Genomic DNA, 26715 nt, shown 5'->3' on the forward strand with positions numbered 1-26715 from the left:
ATACTGTATACATATAAAAGATTAGAATAAATGAAGAATCAGAAAAAAAATATTTATTGGTCAAATATGTACGTAGACACAAAGAGCTGCTTTTTGCTCATGTTTTCTCACCAATTAAATACAGTACTTGTACTAGTCACAGTACAAATACAGCAGCCTTGCATATCTCATAACATATTACATTACATTATTTAGAAAAAATACACCACAATTTGAGAAAATTTGAGTAAAACTAGGAAAATGAATATCGGCAATAGGGTGTAAATAAACCAGGAACAATCTGAACTGTGCATTGAAGACGCCTGAAAGCTTACATTTTAAGGAGCAGATGTGTTGATTGAAGTGTTCTCTGAAATTGGCATGCCAAGCATTATGATAGAAAAATGAAGGAACCACGTAAAGAGCCACCATTATTGCTTGTAACATTTACTGCTCAAGTCATTCAATGGAGTCAATAATACAAACACTGCACAATCAGAATCACAATCAGATTCAAAGTCAGTTGTATCGCAATGATAGGGTAATGTACAATAAATTGCAATTATTTTCTGCCATAACTTAAAGACGCACCATGATGAATATGAATTGACTTAATATAAATTAAAGGCACCATACATGATTTTTGTCCCAGTTTGAAGTGTCCATGTGGTAAAAGGAAGCTTGTGAGGAAATGCATGTTGTCCATCAAAAATGTATAATAACCAGACATGTAGCAGACTGGCCAGTATGTTTATAACCATTAAAGACGTTTAGCAGACTGGGCAGTATGTTGTGAGTTTGTTGTTGTGGCAGAGGGAGGCAAATTTGTGAATTCTAGGGTGGCAGGGGAAAGCTAGGCAGAGGTCCCTGCAATGGCATTCATATACTTTGGTTAGTAGGACTATTTCCTTACTCTTCTTTGGGATTTTTAAATTTCATTATAGTGAATGCATTATATAAAATGGCACAAATATCATGTATAGCGTCTTTACATCATGCAAATCACATTTCATTGATTCTACATTTCAGTATCTGTACAGTGGTAGAAATGTTATAAATAGATGGACCAATATACAATGTTGAAGAGTGTGTAAGCCCCGGGGAAAATGACCCGCGAGTACTTGTCTATGGTGTGTGTGTCGATCCACGTGCTGCTGCTGCTGCTGTATGCTCTCGAGGTGCCGTGGTGGTGTGTGGCCCCGTCATGGTGGTGTGTGCCGCCAGCCATCGCCAGTTGCACCATAAGCCTCTCTCGCGTGACCCCATTGGCACCCGGCATCCTGTAGTTCCCTGTGGTGCTGTGATGGTTCATGTCCTCAGCCATCCCATAGTTGCCTGTGGCATTGGCGTCCATGTCACTGTAGCTGTTGCTCAGCATCATCAGCTGATTGGCGTGGCTAAGGCTGCATGTACATGGTAGCTGGAAAGAACATTAAAGGTAGAGTATGTCATTTTTTTGGTAATTTACTTCCAGAGTTTATGCTGCCCATTCACAAATGTTATCTTTTTCACAAGTATTTTCCATCACCATCAATTTGTAAGTATTCATTATGACTGGGAAAACTCATGAATGGGAACATTCGTAAAGAGGTGGATCTTCTCCATGTCTGCCATTTTGAATTTCCAGCGATAGCAATCTTCAGCTGCAAAACATACAGCCAGACTGTACACTGACATTGACAAGTTATCTTGTAGAGTGTACAGGGTATTGATGGCCACCACTGGTGCGGTATGAGGTTAGGTGCGAAGCTCATTGAGCCACTGTGTCCCAACTGATATGAAAGAATATAGAAGGATTAGAACAGGGGTGTCAAGCTCAAATTCACAGTGGGCTAAAATCAAAATCTGGGATAGAGTTGTGGGCCAAATTCCGTGTGTCAATCACGGAAAACAATTCCGTGTCCAGGGGCACAGAATTTTGGCAAAATCTGTTAAACTGACACAGATTTCGTGTCCCAAAGATCCGTGTCCATTCCGTGGAACTCTGAGAGATCAGGCTGAAAATGATCTTGCAGGCCAAATAAAATGATGGTGCGTGCCAGATTAGGCACTGGGCCCGAGTTTCACATCCCTGGATTAGAAAGTAAAGCCCACCATACACCAGCTCTGACAAAGGGCTGAGTACTGCCATGCCAACATTTGATTCCATTGTTTTCAATACAACCACACAAACCAGCACCAAAGTCTGCTAACTTTGGTGGTTAATCACTATTTATGTAGGTACATATACACTCGCCTCCAAAAGAGTTGTCGCCTATCCATCTGTTTGGAATAACAGCTAATAACCTGACTTTCAATTAATCACTTGGCTTCAGAAGTCACTCATATGAAAGCTACAACCCTCCCGAATGAAAATGTATGTACAAAAATAAATTTCATGCACCAAAGAAAGATTGACCCTTTATTGAACACAGACAGGGCAGATTTTCACAAGACAAAAGTTTTGTCGCCTATCGAACATAATGTGAAAATGAGCAGATAAGTCACTTCAAAACACTTCAAATACGCAGATTGGGTGTCATACTTAATCACTGAATCACTCTCACCTCTCCAGAAAATCGACTTTGGCCTTAGGTGTATGTGTAGGGTCATTGTAATCATGGAAAGCAACACAATGAAAATCAATGGAGTTCAATGAGAGATGGTGACATATTCGCTATTCGTAGAGCAATACATGTTTAACTTCATGATGTAATCAATGATAAAAGCCCTCAAACACCTGCAGCATGCATGCAGCTCCTCATAAGAGCTGTATCTGTACCATGTTTCACTTTATGCACCATTTCTCTTTTTTCATATTCTTCATCTCCAACACCATATAGTTTTGATGCTATCAGTTCTAAAATGGTTGATCTTGGGATCTTGACTTCAGAGTATGAGTCCCATTAGCCTTCATTTTTCTCAGAATCAGGCCTGACATACTCTTGGCTGGCTTTTTTGAGACAGGACAGTGGGAGAGACTTCTTTGGTGTTAAAGGTGAAGAATTTGGAAAAAATACATAGTGCCTAAAGTCAAACATCGGAGGGATACAGCTCTTATGTGGAGCTGCATGCATGCTGCTGGTGTGTGAGGGCTTTTATCATTGATTACATCATGAAGTTGAAAATGTATTGCTCTATGAATAGCAAATATGTCACCATCTCTTATTGAACTCCATTGATTTTCATTGTGTTGCTTTCCATGATTACAATGACCCTAAACATACACCTAAGGCCAAAGTTGATTTTCTGGAGAGGTGTGAGTGAATCAGTGATTAAGTATGACACCCGATCTGCGTATTTGAAGTGTTTTGAAGTGACTTATCTGCTCATTTTCACATTATGTTCGATAGGCGACAAAACTTTTGTCTTGTCAAAATCTGCCCTGTCTGTGTTCATTAAAGGGTCAATCTTTCTTTGGTGCATGAAATTTATTTTTGTACATACATTTTCATTCGAAAGGGTTGTAGCTTTCATATGAGTGACTTCTGAAGCCAAGTGATTAATTGAAAGTCAGGTTATTAGCTGTTATTCCAAACAGATGGGTAGGCGACAACTCTTTTGGAGGCGAGTGTAGATGAGCTAATTGAAATGAAGTTCAATTGTGGTTATTAATTAAATGTTCTTGTGGTAAGACAACTAGAGGCTTTCCATTTTGCTGTTTTAAATCCTTGACAGTGCTTGAAAATACTGTAACACTGTACAGTGTACACTGTAGTGTTTGTATGTGCCCAAAAAAGGTAAATAAATAAATACCCTCTCTTGTAGTTGCCTTTCTTTCCGCTCTTGCACGGTTGAGAGGTAGTTAACAGCTGCGTATTCTATCACCGAAAGGAAGACAAACACGAAGCTGACCCACAGGTAGATGTCCACAGCCTTGATGTAGGAGACGCGCGGCATGGAGGCGTTCACTCCAGTGATGATGGTGGACATGGTCAGCACTGTGGTGATTCCTGGAACGCAAATGTGTTTATAGCATGGTCATGGTCAGAAGCACTTTAGCTACATAAAAATGTAATGTATAAATCCAGAAGATTTTTATTTACTTGATCTACAACATACAGTATTTTTAAAATGTACGTGTGTATTTTAGTTAGACAGTAAGTTGCTGTAAGGAAAATGCTGTATACTGTATAACAGACCAGGTGCACATAGACACCTTCCTGATAACATTAATATACAAACGAGTCGGACAGGCGGACAAAGATGCATCCGTCTATGCACTGCCACCCTGTGGACACAGGAGGGAATGACAGTTCGAATGCGTTTCAGACAAAGAATGCGTTTCAGACAGACAGACGGACGAACAAACATACCCTCTTAGGACGCATCTAAAAAGGTGGGAGTGGGGTCAAACATTGTGTGTGTGTGGGGGGGGATTTAATGCCTTTAATGTTCAGGATAGTATGAAGTGGTAACAAGAAATGGTTGGGAGAGAGAGATGGGGGGAAGATTAGGAAATGTCTTGGGTCCGAATCAAATCCCAGCCCCTGTCGTAACTGTACAATTCAACGGCGAAGGTCCTAAAGAGAGAAAACGTTTGGGAAGCACTCACCTAAAGGCACTCTGGCAGGAACAGCCCGCCTGTCGATCCAGAAGGACACCCAAGACAGCATGACCATCAGCGTAGCGGGGAAGTAGGTTTGCAGCAGGAAGAAGAATATGTGGCGTCGCAGAGTGAAGGTGATGTAGAGTCGATTGTACCACCCTGAAGGGTAACACCATATCAGAAATAAGACATGAAATCCTTTTTCAAAAGTGTTAAAAAAAAGTCATGTTATGTTTTTGCGTCTGTTAATATTAGGCCTAGCTAATGGCAGAGTATGTAATTTTAGTTGTTAATTTTCAAAATGCATGCTGCATACTGGTATTCTCAATTTTCATTTGATACTTCAGGAATACTGTATGTACTTAGTAATAAACTAATATTTACTGGTCTGACAGAAGTGCATTACATTTTACAGCCACAGATGTCTTTTACTGGAAATTCAAAATGGCAGACACTGAGAAGATCCACCTTTTAATTTAAGAAAAGTGTACAAGTGTACACAAATATGGCATTTGTATTATAATATGCTCAGCATTAATTCTGAAAATAACCTACTCTACCTCTCTATACTCTACCTTTAAAACATATACAGTATAAAAAGGCACTGAAATGTGTTTTGCAAAAAGGAGCTCTTAATTTTCGATCCTTTTGTAACATTTATCTTTTTGAAGCAGTGATAGAGTCAAACCTGTGCTGCTGTAAAACGCCAGCTTTGTGGAGGTGTGGAACTTCTGTATCAGGAACTGAGAAACAGAAATCCTCTCGTCTGTCTGAAGTGACTCGTTCCCTTTCTTCCAGTAAAGCATTAGGTCATCATCCGTGTATGCATCTTCAACAGGGATAAGAAACATTTATTGGCATCTTTTAAAGTAAGTCACATGTTCTAGGAAAGTAGTATGGACATTTAAATGGGTTGCATCACACACAACCAGGGCTCTAAATTAACACCAGCCAGTGATGTAGTCTACTTTTTTATGGTGGGTATACTGTATATTTGAGCATTTTTTGAAGTGGGTATACTGTATATATTTGTGCTATTCAAAATAATGGATCAATCAATTTGAAGTGGGTATACTGAAATCCCTGGAATTCAGAAGTGGGTATACTATACCCGCGTTCTACGTAGACTACACCACTGACACCAGCCAACCGGCCAAATGCTGGTGAAATTTCAATTTGGTAGGAAAGACCAACTTACTAGCCACTTTGACCCATTGGTGAGTGTGTTTGGCTCGTAAGATTAACATCTACTTGCCATTTTGGTTAAACTAAGTTAAATTTAGATCCTTGCTCACAACTAAAAGCTTCCAGGCATTCACAATACTGTGAAGATTGAAACAATCAAAAAACAAATTGTTTCAATATCCACCGGAAAAGAAGAGATAAAAGGCCATTTTAAGACTTACAACTCTCGATCTCAAGAGAGCACGTCTGTGTGTCCAGCGGAAATCTGCTCAAATCCATACTACACATGGCTGTGACCGTCACCCTGCAAAGACAGTTTTAAGCACAAAACTTCAAATGATTAAAATGTATTTACATCAATTTACATGTAGATAATCAATTATTATTTGTTATTCATTATCATTTATTACTACCATATTATTGTGAATACCAGTCATTCATGTGTTCAAGGGCCCTTATGTGCCAAAGGCTCTGAGGTACTTGCTAAACATTGTTGCATTTCTGCAGAATGAACAGAAATTGCAGACCACATTCGTAGGTGGCCGGCAGCTAAAAAACCCTCACCAAAATAAAAAGATATTCACTTGGTTTCCCTCCCCATGTGGAACTGGCGAGTGCCTTGGTTATAAGCTATATAATATAATATGGCTATATTATCATTAAGCCTATCATAAATGTTTAAAATATTATCATACATTATTAATAATATCAAGGCAATACAGGATCTTACAAGTATTGCACCATAGAAAGGTGTTGTTTTAGTTATTTCAGCTCATTGCAGTTTAGAACCAATAATTTGTCTTATAAAAAAAACCTGCCCACATTTCATTTAAATGGTAACATAGTAAATGGACTGCATTTATATAGCGCCTTTCCACTCCTTCGAGCACTCAAAGCGCTTTACATTTTATGCCTCACATTCACACACACATTCACACATGGGTGGCACTGCAGTGGCTGCCACGCAGGGTACCACCCTGCCACCAGGAGCAACTTGGGGTTAAGTATCTTGCTCAAGGACACATCGATGGGTTCAGGCAGAGCGGGGCTCGAACCTGCAACCTTCTGGATGCCCAGCGGCTCCTCTACCACCTGAGCCACCACCGCCCCAAAGTTTAAAGACTTTTTTAAAATGTGGTACCACAGCATCAAAGAAATAACTTTTTTTTAGAAAGCCCTAAAAAAGTGCAAATAAATCCTGCACACTGTCCATTCCACCAACAAACTTTAATACAACGTTTTGGTCATCCGACCTTCTTCAGGTAAAAACGTTGTATTACAGTAAAGTTTGTTGGTGGAATGGACTGTGTGCAGGATTTATTTGTACTTGACTGACATCCCGGCTGGGATAACATCCTACGCACCTGCCCAACTACAGAGGTGTGCAAAAGCGTCTTTATTGAACAGAAAGCCCTAAACAAAACAGTCACCAAGTTAACTTTTTATAGGCTGTTAACTGTGCTTGTAATGCTAAATTACTACTCCCACCATGCTTGGTAAACAGGGCGTGGCTAAAGACTCATCACAACTAGCATAGTCTGTAGGCTGCTCATGGTATCCTACAGCAGTGGAAAAAAAAACCAAGGGAATCTGTCTTTTGATTTGTGCAGTTACAGTTATCTATGCCTGGTTTTTGAAAGCAATGTTCCATAGTTTATGGGCCACGTTCACAACCTCGAGCACCACAGAAACTTTTCAGTTTCGCACTAGTGGGCAAATAGTGTATGTTTGTATGGGTATTTGAGGAGCCCCAGGCCACTCTGCTCTGAAAAAAGGGCCTTGGTATCAAAAAGGTTAAGAATCCCTGGTATATTGAACATGGACATTCATATTCAGCTCTTGTGAATTTTCAGCTTATTCTCAATAGGATTGATAAATTCTCAATGGGTCAGGTGTATGGCACAGTAAATAAGACTATCTTAGGAGCTTGAAGTACAATAGTTGTGTAACTTGTGATTTATGAGTGCAAAGTATGTCTTCCAGGAGAGCGTCATAAGTATGATGGAGCTCATGAGGAAGCTAGCATGTCAGTTCTTTTTTTGAGTCTCATAAATGTGTGGTAAAGGAGTCATACACATTAGATGTATATTCTTATAACCTGTAATTAAATGTATATTCGTATAGCCTATGGTAATTACAGGTATATTTGTATAGTCTATAATTGTTGTGTGTGTGTGTGTGTGTGTGTGCGCGTATGTGTGTGTGTGTGTGTGTCAGACTGCTACACAAGGAAACTAGACCATGGGTTGTGCTGTTAGTTTAGGATTTGAAAGTTGTTAAATGTGAATACTCCTCGCTGAAGGTGTATTGGGTTAACAGTTTCCATATACGACTAATACACAAAGAAGAGCAAGCAACAAAATGGCAGATATGAATAAAATTTATTATAATTAAAATACTTAATCTTAATATCAATGTTGCTATTTTGTAAATATGAAAATATAATATTGGACTAGTACACAAAATCAATAAAATTATTAAATATTAATGAACGAATATAGTTTCTGCATCATTAGCACAAAGACATTGTTAAACAATAGTGCCACAATATGTTTCATCTGGGCTGCTGCTGCTGCTGTTGCTGTATTGAAAACAGCCAGTCCTCCTTGTTGGAACCAGGCCAGCAACTGCAGCCTCCTCTCCTCCTCCAAGAGAGCACACTCCTTCTCATCCTCCTCATGCATGGTCAGATGCCTCGGCACCAGCTCTCGGTCTCCAGCGTTGGGGACCAGCACAGGGCTTTCACTGGCCTGGGAAGGCTGATCACCTCCGCCTGGTGAGGGAAGGGAGATGACATCCGTTCAAGCAATCAGTCAAATCTATGGATCTATTTACTACTGATATAGCAGTATAATCCATTCAAATGTGTTTGTATAGAATAGCGCATTTTCATACATACTTTTCATTCCATGTGCTTACAAAAAAAGCCTAAAACTTGAAATCATTTAATGAAATCAAATCAGAAACAGTTTTGAACATTCTGTGCAGTTTTTTTTTGTTTTTTTTTTAGAAAAATACAGTATATATTATTTTAAGCTTACTGCTATCTCCTTTGGACAAATGCTTAGAGAGTTGCTCCAGGTGATGCAGAAGATCCATGTCAATGCCAGCTGTTAAAAAAATATAGAAAATGTCTTTTTTAATGCCTGTGAGAATAACTGAATAACAATTTTTGTTCCATGTGTAACAGACAATAACGTTTTATCCAATCTAATCTAATCTAATCTAATCTAATCTAATCTAATCTAATCAGTTTGTAGTATTCCAGACTCATAAAGAAAGCAAAGTAAAATGTAAATAATTGAAAGGTAACAATAGTTTTAAGAAAATATATGTGGATAGTGATTTTGAGGAATAGCAAGGGCAATTTAAGGACATGGATGGCATAATACTTACAGGACAAGTTGGCATAGACAGACTCCAGCAGGTCAATACTGAGTGGAATCTCAGCCTTGGCCTGGGCTGTGTCTCCCTCAGGCATCCCCACATGTACTTCTGGGCTGACGACATCCTGACTGTCCTGGGTAGCATGGACCCAGGCCTTGTGGAAGACTATGTTCTCTATGCTGATATCCTCTGGATTCTCATAGAGTGTCTCCCACTTCACCGGACGTGGACGTGGGGCCTTCACAGGTTCTTCTTCTGCCTCAGAGATTATGTCCATCACATGGACCTCCCTCTTTCTATCGGCCATTTGATTTCTCAGTTGCTTGGCCTCTTTTCTTAACTTTTTCTTGCTCTGGTTACCCAGTCTCTTCCATATTCCTTTACCAAATTTCTTCTTGTTGCTGTTGTCTACCTTACTGTCCCTTGATCTCTGGTCATCATTAAAGTTATGTCCAGGAGCAGGTAGGCAGCAGCAGAAAAAATCTCGAAGTCTCATGGTCAAAAAGCAGCTGTTCTCTTTGGTGTCTCAAGTCAGACTGAGCTGATCTTTGCTAAATTACTGAAAATTCTAGTTTGAAAATTCTAGTCTGTAGATCTAAAGTAAACATTCTATGGAATATTACCATGGAAACATGGTTTTGGTTTGAATATCAGTAACAAAGCCTTTTAGAATGTTCATGGTGTGCTGCTGCCCAGCTCACAAATGTTTGGCAGTTTATGGCCATTGGTTTCCCCTACTGCAAATGAATTAAAATGTAGACTACCTTAATTATTTTAAAAGCAATTTTATTCAATAAATTGTCAGTACAATTATATATGATATGATATAATATAATTATCTAAAAGATAATGGGGTTTCCTTTTGTGTTACCTGGCTGGAAGCGAGAAGGTATGTGGGGCTGCCCACCACACTGCTGCCTGTGCTGCAATGCGCTTCCGAATCTGTCACTTCAAGCACGATTACGTTGGTAAAGGGAGGGATGTGTGCATGTCTGAGGGGGCATGTGGCATCCCAGGGCATTATTATCAAGCAATTAGGATCATGGCAAGCAACATCGGCTATAGCCTTAACCCCACATTGAAAAAGTATATTAAATAAAATAATAATAATAATAATAATAATAATAAAAACGTTCAAAAGGGCACTTTTGTCCAGTAAGGCAAACTTGGTGGTGCTCCAGCCCTACCTCGTCCCTATCTGTGCACGCCTCTGCTCCCCATAATATATGACCTTACAGTACCATGGAGTAAGGACACAAGTCCTTGTTATGCCACCTGGTGTCACAACCCAGATTTAACGTGTACAGGGAAACGAGAACAGAGTGGACGCTTATTGATGGCAAGGCCAGTCTAGTTACCTGAGGCTGTAGAGGACTTTGCCATCAGGGAACACTCTCAGCATGACGTTATCTGTGGTGGTGTCGTGTGTGAACGACCTCTTGGAGTGTACAAAAAACATGTCGGGCACCCAGATCTTTTTGACGAGACGACTGTCGAAGGTCATGCTTTGGTTCTTGTTGCTGGGAAACGAGAGACGCTCGTCCTTCCAGTAGTGCCTCAAGTAGAGTGTCATGGTGAAATCCTGCGTTAAAAAAATATTAACTGTATTTGTATGCATCTTAATGTGCTACTTTTGTCAGTCAATGTAAAAGGTTAAAGGTCATATAAATCAGGTGTAATTATGAGGCGATCAACACAGACAGAAACAGGACTTTGCCTTTCTGAGGCTGCCCACTTCTGTTTATGAATTATGAGAGAGAGAGAGAGAGAGAGAGAGAGAGAGAGACTCACCATATCAACCTCTGATATTTTGTCCAGACTCTCCACTTGAACATCTACCCCTACTGGGATGGCTGGTCCTGTTTCAACACAAATAAAGAAAAAACTGCAAAACTAGCCTTCTAGTTAATCAACTAACAATAACATAAATCCTCTTTTATGGTATTTCATATGGATTGAAATGAACCTTTCATGTGGAAAATGGCATAATGAACATACATAGTACATGCATACATACCATACATGCATACACACATACACTACACTATATTACCAAAGTATTTGCGCGCTCACCCATCCAATTGATCAGAATCAGGTGTCCTAATCACTTAGCCTGGTCAAAGGTGTATAAAATAAAGCACCTAGGCATTCAGACTGCTTTTGCAAACATTTGTGAATGAAAGGACCGCTCTCAGGAGCTCAGTGAACTCCAGTGTGGAACTGTCATATTGCGTTCCATTAGTTCACTCTCTGAAATTTGGATTAAGCATGTATTTGTAACCCCCACGCCTAAGTGTGGGCGTGGTCTGTGGCATTTACCCCTGTGATGGGAATTAAGAACAACACATCAGACAAACGTGACCATTGCGTTTCTGCATTGTTTATTCTGCTAGAGCAGGTAAATGTGAATTAAAAGATAAACTCCAACAAACAGTCAATAATACATGACCCTTACTATTATTAACATAGCCAAACCCTCAATATAGAGGTCATTCACTTCTCCTATGATGTGACAATTCCTTAACTGAACAAAGAAATACACTGTAAATACACTTAGTCTCACACAGTTACCCATACACTTGCTTGACATTGTACCAATATACCCTTGAACCTTTAACATTGCATAGATACAAATAAGTGGATCTTTTAATAGTACATCTCTAAGTACTGAATTCAACACTGCACTGACACCAGTCAGTTGGTAGGCACGTTTACATTCAAAACAACATACTGCATTTAACAACAAATTATAAACAGTTCTTTAGAAAACAACATATTATCTAATGTGATATTCTCTCGTGTGAGTCATTAAACCCATTGCTTCACTGAACTCATTACTCCTTTTCAGAAAGCAATTGTATTACATTCATTACCACTGTTCCAGTTTCCCTTGTCATTACATTCACATTACAAACGCCAGTGGCAGTTCAGCTTTTACAAAATGAGTTTATAGTTCACTCACGTGTTGGCAATTCAAAAGAACACCCACGTACGGATAATGGTACGCTAGCATTGTCACAGAAACATACAGTCGTTCCTATGCATAGGGCTAATCAACAGCTAATCACGTTTGGAACAACTCGATCTAACTTTCAATACAGTTTTAAACTTCACACAATACCTCGCTAAATCACATCTACTACTCTTTAGTGCTTGATCAAGAGATATATTTTGAAGAAAAACAACAGTTTTACCGACCTGTGATGGGAATTAAGAACAACACATCAGACAAACGTGACCATTGCGTTTCTGCATTGTTTATTCTGCAGAGTTGCCAGCGGTCACGTCAAGTTCCCATCACCTACAGTAGAGCGCCCTCTGCTGACGTGAATATGAAATACCACATGTAAATTCAGACAAAGAAAATGTCCATGGTATAAAAACCCTTGTAAATAATGTATATTTTTAGCGTTTGACTGAAATACTAATAAACTCAGGGAATTACTTTGCCCTTATGAATTACTTCTCCATAAGTATTTAATATGTAATGTGTGGTGTGTCATGTGTGCAATTATTTAATGTCCTTAACCAACCCACTACACTCGCCCCCTCTTAAGAGCTGTCTCCGGACAGTTCCCACCCAATTCCACTACTTTTAATCACTATAATAGTTCGGACGGGGGTACTGGTAGTACAGCTGGGGAATGTAGTATGGTGGGAAGCCCTGCAATACTGGGGTGGGGTAGCTAGGCAAAGACGAAAGACTGTTTGCATCCACTCCAAAGGGTCTATATACTGGCTGACCTAGTGTATCATAAGTCAGTATCTCTCTTGGTCGTGCAACTCTACTCGATCTTCTCACCCCTCCTCTTCCTTCTCCATCCAACTCCTCTTCATCCCTTTCCTGACCTCCCTGGCCCGCCATTCCTTCTTCTCCTTGCCTTTCTGTCTCATGTCCATCACGTACCTCCTCAGGTGGAGGCTGGTTGCCAGCTTCCGTCTCTACTGCATCCTCCAGCTCTTGTTCTTCATGTTGATTGTCATCAGGCCTTAAACCTATGGCTGTCGGAAGTGTGGACTCTGCATCGGCAACTTGAGGCACTCCTCTTTCATCACGGGACCGTTCTTTTCGGAAATTATACATCGGAATTTCATCCACAGGTCCTCCGAGATAAGTGAAGCTTTCCCCATCTGAACTGTCTGCCTCAGCCTCCACTGGTGGAAAGGCTTCCCGCCGCTTGCATCTTTCTTTTACGGATGCTCTCCGCTCAGTCGCTGTATCCTCGACAGGCAGGTCATTGACTGGCAACAGGAGATTGCGGTGCAAGACTCTGAGAGCTTGGGTGCCCGTCTCTGGTTGCACCCTATACACGGGTCCATCTTCAATCCGCTCTACACCCGATGCACTGTCTTCTCCCAATAAGCCCTGAGTTTTCGGGCCCTCCTCTTTCTGATAGGTTCCTCACAAGTTACTCTGTCTCCTACTTGGAGTGTGAAACCTCTTGTGCCACGGTCATAGTACTTCTTATTCTGGCCGATGAGTTCTTGCTGTTCTGGGCTGCGATCTGGTAAGCTTCCCGCATCCCGCGTGGCCCATTTTTCTGCAAAACTGCTTCGGTTCGATATTTCTGTGCTAGACTGAGTGCCAAACAAGAGGTCAACTGGCAATCTCGGATCTCTGCCATACAGGAGGAAAAATGGTGAATAGCCAGTTGCCTCATGTCTCGTGCAATTGTATGCATGTACAATGTGAGACAGGTGCTCCTTCCAATCACTTTTCTTCTCTTCGTGTAATGTACGCAGCATTTGAAGCAGTGTCCTATTCACCCTTTCAACGGGTTACCCTGGGGGTGATACGGAGTGGTCCGTGAGTGAGAGACCCCAAGACAGCTGCTCAAGTCTATGGAAAAGGGTGTTCTCAAACTCACGACCCTGGTCGTGGTGCAGCCTAGCTGGAAAGCCAAAACGGGGAATAAAGTCTTGGAAAATCTTTTCGGCAGCAGTTTTTCCAGATTTATTCCGTGTGGCGTAGGCTTGTACGAAGCGCGTAAAGTGATCAACAAGTACAGAATGTATTCATAGCCCCCTTTGCTGGTCTCTAGATGCAGGTAGTCCACACAGACTAAGTCAAATGGAGCACTTGAGGTAATTGCAGCCCATAGGAGCTCTCTGGTGGACATTAGGGTGTTTTTTGCTTTATACAGGCACATTTCCTCCAGACATACTCCTCTATGTCCCGCTGCATAAATATGGCCAGTAAAATCTTTCTCGGGCTAAGTTGATAACCTTATCTGCGCCAATGTGTCCCATCTCATCATGCAAGCTTTTAAGCACCACTGACTTCAGGTTTCCTGGAGGACTAGCTAACGCTTATATTTGCCACTATACCTGTAGAGAATTCCATGTTCTACACTCAACTTATTCCACTCGTACAGTAGCCTTCTCCCCTCTGGTGTCATCAGCTCCTTGTCTTTGCTATTTGGGAATCCATCCATTCTCTTTCCCCAGCAAGATGTCTCTAATGGCTGGCTCCTCATGCTGTGCCTTTCCAGGTTTTCAGGCGTAACTGAGGCCACATTGGTTATGGGCACATCAGTCTCGCTGTCATGGCTGAGCTTGTAGGACCGCCGTCATTGGCACCTCGTCATTTGTCACTACCTACTACCTGCATACAGCTGACACAGTCTCAGGGGACACGGAGTGAGTGTGTTCATTGATATGGTCCAGGAGCTTGAGTGGGTACCTAGATAGGGTGTCAGCGTCCGCATTCATTTTCCCGGGTCGGTATTTGATATCAAAATTAAAGTCTGCTAACTCACCCACCCACCTATGACCCACAGCGTTCAGTCGGGCTGTACTAAGGAACATATGTTTAACGGGTTATTGTCGGTGTAAACCCTGAAGGAGGGTGCATAATAAAGGTAGTCACGGAACTTGTCGCATATTGCCCATTTTAACGCCAAGAATTCCAATTTGCCAGAGTGCAAGTGGTAATTTCGTTCTGCTGGGGTCAATGTGCGGGACCCGTATCCTATAACCCGTAGCTTGCCATCCTGGTGCTGGTATAGCACCGCCTCCTAACCCTTCATTAGATGCGTCTGTATGTAACACAAAGGGTGACTCAAAATTGGGATAGGCTAGGATGGGCGGATTGGTGAGCATTTCAATGAGCTTGCAGACCACTTCTTGATGTTTCTCTGTCCAGACTATGGGTGTCCTTGATGGAAGCTGGCCACTTTGTTTCTGTTTTGACACTGTCCTGGCTCGTTTGGGTTGTCGGTTGATTGGCTCCACATTCGTCTCTGATGAGCAAAGCAACTCGAACAAGGGGCGAGCCAACCGGGAAAAGTCCTGGATAAACGATCTGTAGTAGCTTAAGAAGCCTAGTAGCTTACGAACATCTCCTACTGTGTGTGGCTCCCTTTTCCTAACGCTCTTTACTGCCTCAACATCCTTTGGATCCATTTGGATGCCATCTTCTGAGATCAGGCGCCCTATGTATCGGACTTGTTTTTTAAACACCTCACACTTTTTGGACGAAGCTTAATGCCATGTTCCCTCATGCGACACAACACTTGCCTTAAATTGTCCACATGATCTTGAAATGTCTTTGAGTAACACAGAACCATCGTCTAGATACGGAACGCAAGTTTTCATCCCTGATGCCTTCCAATACCTCCTCCATGCACCTTTGGAAGGCGGGCTGGGGCGTTCGTGAGGCCGAACGGGATGCGAACCCCACTCGTATAAACCCCATGGTGTACTGAACGCCGTCAATTCCCTCGACTCTTCACTGATGAACCCCTGGTGGTAAGCGCTCCTTGATCTAAGATAGAAAAACCAGGAGTTTCCCCCTAGCCTGTCCAGAGGTCCTGAATCCGAGGTAGAGGGTGGCGGTCAGGAATCGTCTTGCGGTTGAGGTCCCTGGTAATCACACACAAGCGTAGGCTGCTATCTTTCTTCCGGACACACACCACTGGAGATGAATACGCAGATTCGGACTTTCTGACCCAGCCTCTGTCCAACAGATTCTGCACATATTCCTTGACCTCTCGGAGCAGGGGTTTCGGAATTGAATTGTAACTTCTCTGCACAGGGTGATTTATCCGACAGATTGATCTTTAACTTTAGATTAGGGAATGCACCCAATGTCACCATCCTCTTCTGTGAATACATCGGATTCCTCATAAAGCATCTGTTAACTATTTCTTTTTCTACACTGGGGAGGTGGCTTAAGTCTACTGGTGGGTGCCATAACTTGTGATTCTCTCGGGTGTGTTCACTGCATTTGTAGCACATACACTGGGTGAGTACAAGGCATTGTCAGGTTTTTTTCTTGGTGGCCCTTGAAGCGTGGCCCTGTTGTCAATGGTTTTGCTGTCCACAATTGGCTCAAGGGTGCCGAGTATCGTCCGCTTGGGCAAAAAGATGTCATGCTCGGTTGTATTATACACTGGTACGGACACACTCTTTGAAGCAGCACCATGTACATCCACGAGGTTGCGGGCAAGGCCTCTAAGCCTCAGGGATGGCTCCCTCAAGGCATGGCTCAAACATCATGTTGCCTTGCACAGGCATTGGTTTAAAACGGCACTGGATGTCAAGCAATTGGGCCGCTGCTCACCATCACTCCTATCTTTCCAGTTTCACAACGCTCATGCTTGGCACCTCCAGGGCTTCTGTAACCGCTGACACTAGGCATTCAGCGGTCTGCCGCTGCACACTCATTGCCTCCGACAGCAAGTCGCATAGTTTGACTGTGTTTGTGCTCTGGCCACTGCCTTTGATTATCTCTTCAATAACGTTGAAACCCGACCAAGGGATTATCCATGTAGTTTGTGACAACAAGCATTGGTACATTGATGGCTATTTCTCCCCCTTTACCACTTTTAATTTCTAGTAAACAGGACTGACCCACCCCTCAAAGGGTATCTCTGTTCCATTTGCCGCTGTGACATGGAGTTTGTGGTCGGCCAACAGGCTCTCTATTGATTGCATTTTGACCTCTGGTAACTTCTGTTGGAGCCATGACCTACCGACCACCACTGACCTGGGCTCCGCTGTCGAGCAGTACTTCAGTTTCGACTCCACCCAGGTGACAGTTCAGGAGGCATTTGCTTCCAATCAACCCTGCCATACGTTCTCTCTTGTCATGGGTTGGCCTGGTGTCATCATGGCGTCACTCTGGAGACAGTGGAGTGAAGCTTGTGTATGCCTGTCGCCCTCTACTGGTCGTTGTCCAGGTGGCCTGGTCTGGTTTCCCATCTGTGTAGTCGGAGAAAGACAACCAATCGCTCTGTGGCCTGACTGCCCACATTTGAAACAATGGCTACAACGCTCATTACCTTGAGACACACAGGTCTGGCACCTCCCTTTTGTATCGGTCTTGGCGGCTGATTTCTGTCTTACGACTGCGATGTCAACAGGAGTCACCATTCGTTCCAGGCTCTTTGCTAACACTGAAACCTGAGTAGTAAGGTCATGGATAGCATCACGATTAGCCTTTAACTCCACTTCAACATTGTCACCCTGCATCTCACCGCCTGGTGCAGCATTTACACTGGCCACTTTAGTTTTAGATGACCCCTCAAAACGTTTTCGTCTCTCTGTGTCTATATTAACAGCTTTCGACACTAGCTCAAGGATAGCATCATCAGTAAGGTTCGGACGTGAGATTTCGGGGCGGATGTCTGTTCGGACAAATGAACATTTCTCATTAAATCCCTGAAACAGGGAATGAAGAAAAACCCCTTGCACCAATTTACCGTCATACTGGAAGTCTGAGTCAGTCTGCTGAGCAGCGAGCAGTACCCTCTCCCTCAACCCCATTAACCGGTAAACAAACTGTTGTGGAGTTTCCTTATCTGCTTGTTTGGCATTGCTAAGCTCCTGAAAGAGCTCCGAGCTACTTTGATCTTTTAAGTGTGCTCGCAGAAATCGTTTGAGCTCAGTTACACTCAGTATGTCTTTGGCTAGCAACATGTTTTTAAATGTACCTGGTTTGATTATTCTCAGCACTGCCCTGATGACCTCTGATTCAGAAAACCTTTGTGCGCTACCTTCATCTATCTGTCTGCAGATGTTGTGGTAGCTAAGTTCAGAATCTGAGTCAGAAATCTGACCACCTTGAATTTTAAACTCTCGACGGGGCAGGAATGTGGCAACATCAGATAACCTTACATAACCACTTGGTACCTGCTCTGCCGAAGTGGCAGTTGAGTCAGATGAGAGAGTCTTTGCTGGTGTGACTGGTAGGGAGTCTGGAACGTGAATGTCCATGTTCCTGCTGTTGTGGGCACGACAGCTGTACTGCCTTTCCAGTTGGCGCTTGGATTGGAGTTGGACACTGCAGTTCATCAACGAGGTCACGGAGTGAGAGGAGGTGTGAGAGTCCTTGGTCCTCCTGATTCTTCAATGCTTCACTTTCGATGAAGTGGACCACGAAGTCAAGGAATTCCCCTTCTGACGCCTCCTCACCTGGCACATCACCCGTGTCTGGCCCGTGGCATGCGTGTGCTAACTTGGCAAGCACCTCAACGTTCCCGGCCCCCGCCAATCGGTACAACTGTCGCTTAAGGTCTCGGTGTAGTAGCTGTAGCTCTGTCATCTTGAAAGAGGTTGAGATCTGCAGGAAACTTGAAGAATCTTGTAGTCTCAGGTATGTAGTTCTATGTAGATCAGCGTCGACCAGTAGGTGGCGCCGATCCCGGACGAGCCCCCAATTTGTAACCCCCACGCCTAAGTGTGGGCGTGGTCTGTGGCATTTACCCCTGTGATGGGAATTAAGAACAACACATCAGACAAACGTGACCATTGCGTTTCTGCATTGTTTATTTCTGCTAGAGCAGGTAAAATGTGAATTAAAAGATAAACTCCAACAACAGTCAATAATACATGACCCTTACTATTATTAACATAGCCAAACCCTCAATATAGAGGTCATTCACTTCTCCTATGATGTGACAATTCCTTAACTGAACAAAGAAATACACTGTAAATACACTTAGTCTCACACAGTTACCCATACACTTGCTTGACATTGTACCAATATACCCTTGAACCTTTAACATTGCATAGATACAAATAAGTGGATCTTTTAATAGTACATCTCTAAGTACTGAATTCAACACTGCACTGACACCAGTCAGTTGGTAGGCACCTTTACATTCAAAACAACATACTGCATTTAACAACAAATTATACACAGTTCTTTAGAAAACAACATATTATCTAATGTGATATTCTCTCGTATGAGTCATTAAACCCATTGCTTCACTGAACTCATTACTCCTTTTCAGAAAGCAAATGTATTACATCCATTACAACTGTTCCAGTTTCCCTTGTCATTACATTCACATTACAAACGGCAGTAGCAATTCAGCTTTTACAAAATGAGTTTATAGTTCACTCGCATGTTGGCAATTCAAAAGAACACTCACGTACGGATAATGGTACGCTAGCATTGTCACAGAAACATCCAGTCATCCCTATGCATAGGGCTAATCAACAGCTAATCACGTTTGGAACAACTCGATCTAACTTTCAATACAGTTTTAAATTTCACACAATACCTCGCTAAATCACATCTACTACTCTTTAGTGCTTGATCAAGAAATACATTTTGAAGAAAAACAACAGTTTTACCGACCTGTGATGGGAATTAAGAACAACACATCAGACAAACGTGACCATTGCGTTTCTGCATTGTTTATTCTGCAGAGTTGCCAGCGGTCACGTCAAGTTCCCATCACCTACAGTAGAGCGCCCTCTGCTGACGTGAATCTGAAATACCACATGTAAATTCAGACAAAGAAAATGTCCATGGTATAAAAACCCTTGTAAATAATGTATATTTTTAGCGTTTGACTGAAATACTAATAAACTCAGGGAATTACTTTGCCCTTATGAATTACTTCTCCATAAGTATTTAATATGTAATGTGTGGTGTGTCATGTGTGCAATTATTTAATGTCCTTAACCAACCCACTACATATGCATACATCTTTGCTCTTGCTGAAGAATGGACTTCCTGTGATCTTGCGATTCTCACAGGAGAGCGGCTGTCCACGTGGTGGACCGATCATCAAAAGTGCTTCACGGGGTCCTCGGGCGTAGTCAACAGTTGGCTATTTGCCCAGGCTACCTCGGGCGTGTACCACTGCACTCTAGAAGCTGAGATAGTTGGATTAAGCGGCGTATGGGGCAAAATCGCTGGCCGTGGTGCTGAAATACTGCCACGGATGAGAAATGTCTACGCGGTAGACATTCTCGAGCTCGGGAGTATGTTGCGCCACTGGGAGCTCGGGCAGTATCTGCGCCCGCAGATGTGTGCGAGCTCTGAGCGGACACCCCCTGGACGATGATGGGCATGTCATATTTCATTACGCTTCTCCCAAACTTTCGTTTTTAACAAAACATGAATTAAAATACCATTTTCACATTTTCTCAGGAGATTTACCCCCGAACCCTTAGCAACATCAGGTCTCTAACGTCTGTCCTGAAATCCTGAACCTTTTTGTAAACTACCAGCATCCATAGAGGGGGGGCTTTCTTGCTTTCTGGCCCAGGGGCCCTCTGAGTAATAATCCATCCCTGGGGATGTGTACAATGTCTCCTTCCAATGAATAACACACCCAATACTAAACCTACACCCAAGCTCAGAGGTTATTAGACGCATTAAAAATACAATGGTCAATATGTTGGTTGAAACCATTTTGTCTAACCAAAATATGGGTTGTGACATGTCCCTATTGTAGTCACTATGTAAACCTGCACTCTTGCATGTTTCATGCATTCTGTTTCTATTACGCTGAATGAAACACTGCCCATAATCCCTTGTCTCACAAGGACCACGTAATCCTCCGCACTCCACATATACTCAGCAAAATCTCGGCCCTATTGACACGGAAACCATGCATATGTAATTGATTGTGTGCACGAGCAATGCATGCTGCACATACTGTACCGCTAGTAGAAGTCACACAAGGACGCTTAAAAAGTATGACTGTCACTATGAATCTGTTCATGCAGTAGAAGCTCTTTCTGTGGAAATGTTTTACAATTTATGATTTCCCCTTCTATCCAAATCCAAATCCATCCTAGTATTATGATTCGAAACTCTCTATTAATAGATCTATTTCTAGATCTACTGTACTTCTACCCCTGTCTGTCCTGACGCATTGTTACGCTATGCTTGAACTAAAGGGAGATGAAAAGGTGAGTATTTACATGGTACATGTGTCAGGTTTGATTCCTATCGTGTCACTGGTGGTGTCCTGTAATTATATGCCTGATGTGCTAATCCTGGATAATGTTATGCAATCAATTCTAGTTCTAGACTCTATGGCAGACACGTGCTGTATTGGCGCTGTAGACTTGCTGCAGGTCTTATGTATCCATCTGACTGGGTGGATGGATGGATGGATGGACGGACGGACTGATGGATGGATGGATGGATGGATGGATGGATGGATGGATGGATGGATGGATGGATGGATGGATGGATGGACGGAATGGAAGTATATACGCTACAAGTTCTTGACCAGGGGTGGGGAACCTATGTCTCGAGGGCCGTTTACGGCCCTTGAGAACATCATATCCAGCCCCCAACATAATTTTAATGTTATACAGTTTCACATGAAGTCTGACATACTTTGTAGAGAAATGTTAGAAATTTCAGTTGCAATACAATTAAGTTGTATTTTCAGGGGACCTTGTGAAGGTGGGACCTGCTGTAAAGATGGCCACCTTCAACATAGGCCTAAAGTGCAGAGAGAAATCCTGTGTGTGTTCATATACACTAAGTACGGCAGTTGGAGGACTTTATCAAACTTGAAGTGGCCCCTCAAATGGACAAGGATTCCCACCCCTGTTCTTGGGGATAGAGGCGATACATGCCCTATTAACATGTGTTGCATGTCTGAATGAATGAATGAATGAATGAATGAATGAATGAATGAATGAATGAATGAATAGTTCTATAGGAGACTCATGCCTTCTGAGTAAACATGCTGCATGTCTGCTGCTATCTGCATGGATGAATGGCCTACATACACAATGTACTGTATCAAGCAACACTTTCATATTATTTGCTGTCAGGTTTCACCTCCAAAGCCAGGCCTCATGCTGAAGTCGTGGTCGTCTATCCTCAGCAGCTGTTCTGTTCTCGTCACAGGGAACTTGGTCATATCCGAACTTCTTTTCAGAGTGGGACTGCCGAGAGCAGAAGATCATAGATTCATCTACTTATTCCATATCCGCTTGCAATGGCAACTTAAAGGTACACTGTGCAAGATCTTCAGTTGAATTCATGCTACCCATTCACTAATGTTACCTTTTTCATGAATACTTATCACCACTATCAAATTCTAAGTATTCATTATGACAGGGAAAATTGCACTTTCATACATTAAAAGGGGGACCTTCCATGTTGCGCCATTTTGAATGTCAAGAAATGGACATTTTTAGCAGCAAAAAAGACTGTACTTGGGCCATACTAGAAAATATTAGTTTATTACTTAGTAAACTTTCATGAAAAGATCAAAATAGGCAACCCAGTTTCGATATACAACACAGTTGCAGTACCTTTTTTGACCATTTCCTGCAAAGTGTACCTTTAAGACTTTAGACAGTGTCAACAAAGAAGAAAAAGCAGGATAAAACAGTGCATCTTATGAAGGCAAGTACACGCTCTAGATTTCAAGCACACCTTGTATCAATGTTCAAGTCTGTGTGATTCAAGACTTTGGGACAGCTGTGGCATAATATGGAGTTGGTCTTGGGTTTGCACGATTGCTTTTCAGGTTTTATTCCTGTACCAGTTAGCCTGGCAAAGCCATCCTATGTACTTCCACCCAAAGATTTTGGCTCCGCACATAGTCTGGCAAAACCCTCCTAGCTCTGTTCGCTCACGGTTTTGCCAATCTGCAAATGGTTGAGAGTGGAGACGCAGAAGTCACCCGCGGAGTCCGTTACTGATTGGTTAAGGTAATACTATTTACACTTTTGCCTTGTTATTTGTACGCTTTGGCAACACTATATCATAACAGCCATGCTAATACAGCACAATTAGAATGTTAATTTGAATTCGGAACTCCAATGAATTTAAATGGCAGAGTAAGGTAAGACCATCTCCCACCCTCCATGGAGACAGATTTCTCTTAGCTTTTGCCAGACTGTTTACCAGACTGTTTGCCAGATGGAGTCAACAGTAGGCTTTCACCCAGGCTATGTACCAATAGGAAAAATATGTGACAAGGGGAAGTGAATGACACTGGCACTGGCAAAGTCTCTCCATGAGCCAAACACTGGCATTTGCCCCTGGGCCCATAGTGGGGGCCCTATTGTGACCTTGGCAGACTGTATGGGGTCCCTATCAGTGTTTTGCCCTGCCGCCCGGTGTGCAATTGTTCCGCCACTGACCTAACCCCTCTGTTAGTCACTCTGTACAACAGTGTCAGTAATGTTACATTACAAACATTTTATCAAAAGCAAATTACATTACACTTAGCTGACACTTTTACCCAAAGCAACAGTTTTTTACAGGGTATTTGTTACAGACTCTGGAGCCATGTGCGGTTTGGTGCCTTGCTCAAGGACACTTCAGCTATCGATGTAGGTGTAGGGAGATTGAGGTAAGAGTGGGATTTGAACCTACAACTCTCACTAACCATTAGGCCATGCCTACCCCATTTGAGTTACAGTTGAATTACACTCAAATGACAGGGTATTGGTTACAGGCCAGCAGTGATGGTACAGAATAGCAATCAAACCTGCTACCTTTGACACCAAGACAGCCTCCTTTATTAGGTCATTAGGCCACGACTACTTTGTAATGTCATGTAAAAACACAAGCCAGTCAGTAGCTAACCAAACACATCTTTAGGAGGCCGGTGTCGTGCTCAAAAGCGACTGCCTGCCAGAAAACGAATGACTTCATGGACTGTTCCCCTGTAACTCTGGACTACAGAGGGTCAGCTGCATCAAATTCACTGTATACACCAGGCTCCCACCACTATCACCCCAGAAAATTTGGTGAATATTGTCCTTTGCAATCCTGACTTAAAGGGGGCAGTAATATTCTTGCAACCCCTTAGTTGTAAGTCAGGATTGCAAAGGGCAATACTCGCCAAAATGTTTGGGGTGATAGTGGAGGGTACCAGGTGTATGTACACTGAATTTGATATGGCTAACCCTCTGTAGTCCAGAGTTACAGGGGGGCAGTTCACTAAGTCAGTCATTTTCTGGCAGGCAGTCGCTTTTGAGCATGATGCCGGTGTCCCGGCTCTGTTGTACTGGATTTGGTGCAACGAGTTGAGCATGTGAGCTGGTTACCTGACAGGTGAATGTCCTCTTCCTCCTGCCATGCGAGAGTGTCTTTTTGACCTGCCAAAGATGTAAAACAGTTGGCTACATTGCGTCTCAAATTGAACATTTCCAGCAAGACTGAGCTTCTGTTGCCTGGCTGTGTCTAGCTTGCATTCATGAAATGCCTCCGAATGCTATTGAGGGCACAATCGATCAGACCACCCAATCCTTTATTCACCTGCTAACTGGACCACTGTGTCTTTTTAAGTATTTTTTGGTGCTTTTCAAGCCTTTATTCAGACAAGACAGTGAAGATAGTGACAGGAAGTGAGTTGGGAGAGAGACCCGGCCGGCAAAGGACCCGGGCCGGGAATCAAACCGGGGTCGGCCGCATAACAGATGGGTGCCCTACCGCCATGGCAGGGGGCACCATCGAGCCATGACAGATACTCAAAATTGGTTGGTTTCCTATTTTGCTACAATTAGAAAATGACGGCCTGGGCCATGGCCCAAAACTGTAGGCTGTTGCACGGGAGACCCAGGCTCAATTCTGACTAGAGGTTATTTCCCGATCCTCTCCCATCACTCTCTCCCACTTGTTTCCGGACACTCTCCTTGATGTTCTGTCAAAAATAAAGGCATAAAAGCCTTGTAAAAGAATTTGAAATCTTCTAATGAGAGGCATAACTTTGTGTGTGTCACGGTTTGTATGGGTGGACCCAGGATAAAGCTTCTGGCAGTTTGAAGTAACCACTACAGAACATGATGAACATTACATTATGACCTTTCATAAGGTCAAAGCTGATTACAGTTGATCACCGCAGTACAGAAGCTTTATGGGGACATACAGTACTGTACCGCACAGTATGGATGACTAGAAGCCTCATAGAGGGTATGGCAGGGCATCTGACATTACAAAATGAGCTTGACAGTTAATCCTATACTCAGTTAGAGAAGCATACTCAACATGATAACAATAATAAGGGAAAGGATTATCAAAAGTCTTATTAATAAGCAAGTAAGCTGTTCAATTATACACATTTTAACACAGCAGTGACTAAAGTGTATCACAATACATATCATGTTTTCCTTGTCATTGCAGAAGAACACATTGAAGTGAAGTGAAAGTGGAGTTAAAGACCATCTGGGAAACTCCAACTCCCATTGTCATTGTGACACAGCACTCCACAGCACAGAAGTGCACACAACGAAATTGCATTTATGCCTCACCCATGCAAGGGGCAGCCCCCTATGGCACACGAAAGGGAGAAGGGCGGCGGCACGGTACCATGCTCAGGGTACCTCAGTCATGGAGGAGGATGGGGGAGAGCACTGGTTAATTACTCCCCCCACCAACCTGGCGAGTTAAACCGAGAGTCGAACCAGCAACCTTGTGACTACAAGTCTGATGCCCTAACCACTTACCCATGACTGACATTGCAGTGGTTATTGAGAGAGACTCATGGAGCCGTAAGTGTGTGAGACAGTTTATAAAGAATGTTCTTCATTAGGCTGTCTCATTCAAAAAAGTTTCAAAGGATGTCTCAGTCAACTGTACTTTTTGAATGACTGCTGCCCTAATATTTCAGTTGTGCATTGGTCTCTCCTATTTTATTTACTTGCAATTCAACAGAATCATCCTCTATTATGGCAACAGTCTTTGCCATGTTTGATCTATGATGGTGCATGTGTAAAAAGGTGGATTTAAATTGTCTTTTGAAAATGAAACACGGCTTTTACCACAAGTACTGTTTAAGGATGCAAACTAATAACAGGCCAACAACAAAAGCAACAATCTTTGCTTTTAACCGAACTTTACATGTGCATCTGATTTTACAACGACATACTTCACTTACAAGCAAAAGTAAATAGCAATAGCCAAACACTTACTGGGCCCAGTGAGCTATGACAGTGTGTGCGTATCAACTAAAAATCAAACCCGTGTCCTCGGAATAATAGTATGGTGCCTTAGCCATTTGAACCACAGCCAAGGCCGATGTCACCTATTACACATGCTGCCCATTACATAGTTTTCATGAATATTTACTGGACTGATATGAGTATGATGCACAGGCAAATATGTCCATAACTGCTCATACAAAATGGCGGATTTATATGGAAATGTTCCAACCACAGACCTCCAACCATTCATGTATGAAAATTGTACACTTCCAAGCCATGCTAAATGCATTTAAATTGATGGTGTTAGTAAATATTCATGAAACAGATAACATTTGTGAATGGACAGCATACAGATTCTAGAAATATACAGCTCTCAGCCCCCTGCTGTTCACGCTGCTGACACATGACTGCACAACGACCCACAGCACTAACCATCTAGTGAAGTTTGCGGATGATACAACACTGGTGGGCCTCATCACTAAGGGCGA

General features: G+C 42.6%; 2 protein-coding genes across 2 annotated transcripts; both read right to left on the reverse strand.

The window, feature by feature from the left end:
• Positions 1 to 65: 65 nt before the first annotated feature.
• On the reverse strand, positions 66 to 24394 carry LOC134468378 (gamma-aminobutyric acid receptor subunit rho-1-like). Its single transcript, XM_063222304.1, has 9 exons — positions 24353 to 24394; positions 22125 to 22231; positions 10871 to 10938; positions 10438 to 10661; positions 5914 to 5996; positions 5196 to 5336; positions 4514 to 4666; positions 3715 to 3911; positions 66 to 1399 (listed from the first exon to the last, which is right to left on the reverse strand). The coding sequence occupies exons 1-9, from the start codon at positions 24382 to 24384 to the stop codon at positions 1031 to 1033; spliced, it is 1374 nt and encodes a 457-aa protein (XP_063078374.1). The 5' UTR covers positions 24385 to 24394; the 3' UTR covers positions 66 to 1030.
• On the reverse strand, positions 8077 to 9620 carry LOC134468379 (uncharacterized). The gene is made up of 3 exons (XM_063222305.1): positions 9089 to 9620; positions 8734 to 8802; positions 8077 to 8465 (listed from the first exon to the last, which is right to left on the reverse strand). Exons 1-3 carry the CDS (start codon positions 9573 to 9575, stop codon positions 8170 to 8172), a joined length of 852 nt encoding a protein of 283 aa, XP_063078375.1. The 5' UTR covers positions 9576 to 9620; the 3' UTR covers positions 8077 to 8169.
• Positions 24395 to 26715: the final 2321 nt, after the last annotated feature.

Source organism: Engraulis encrasicolus, chromosome 18 (genome assembly GCF_034702125.1).
Source record: "Engraulis encrasicolus isolate BLACKSEA-1 chromosome 18, IST_EnEncr_1.0, whole genome shotgun sequence".
In the NCBI taxonomy this organism is placed as follows: Eukaryota; Metazoa; Chordata; class Actinopteri; order Clupeiformes; family Engraulidae; genus Engraulis; species Engraulis encrasicolus.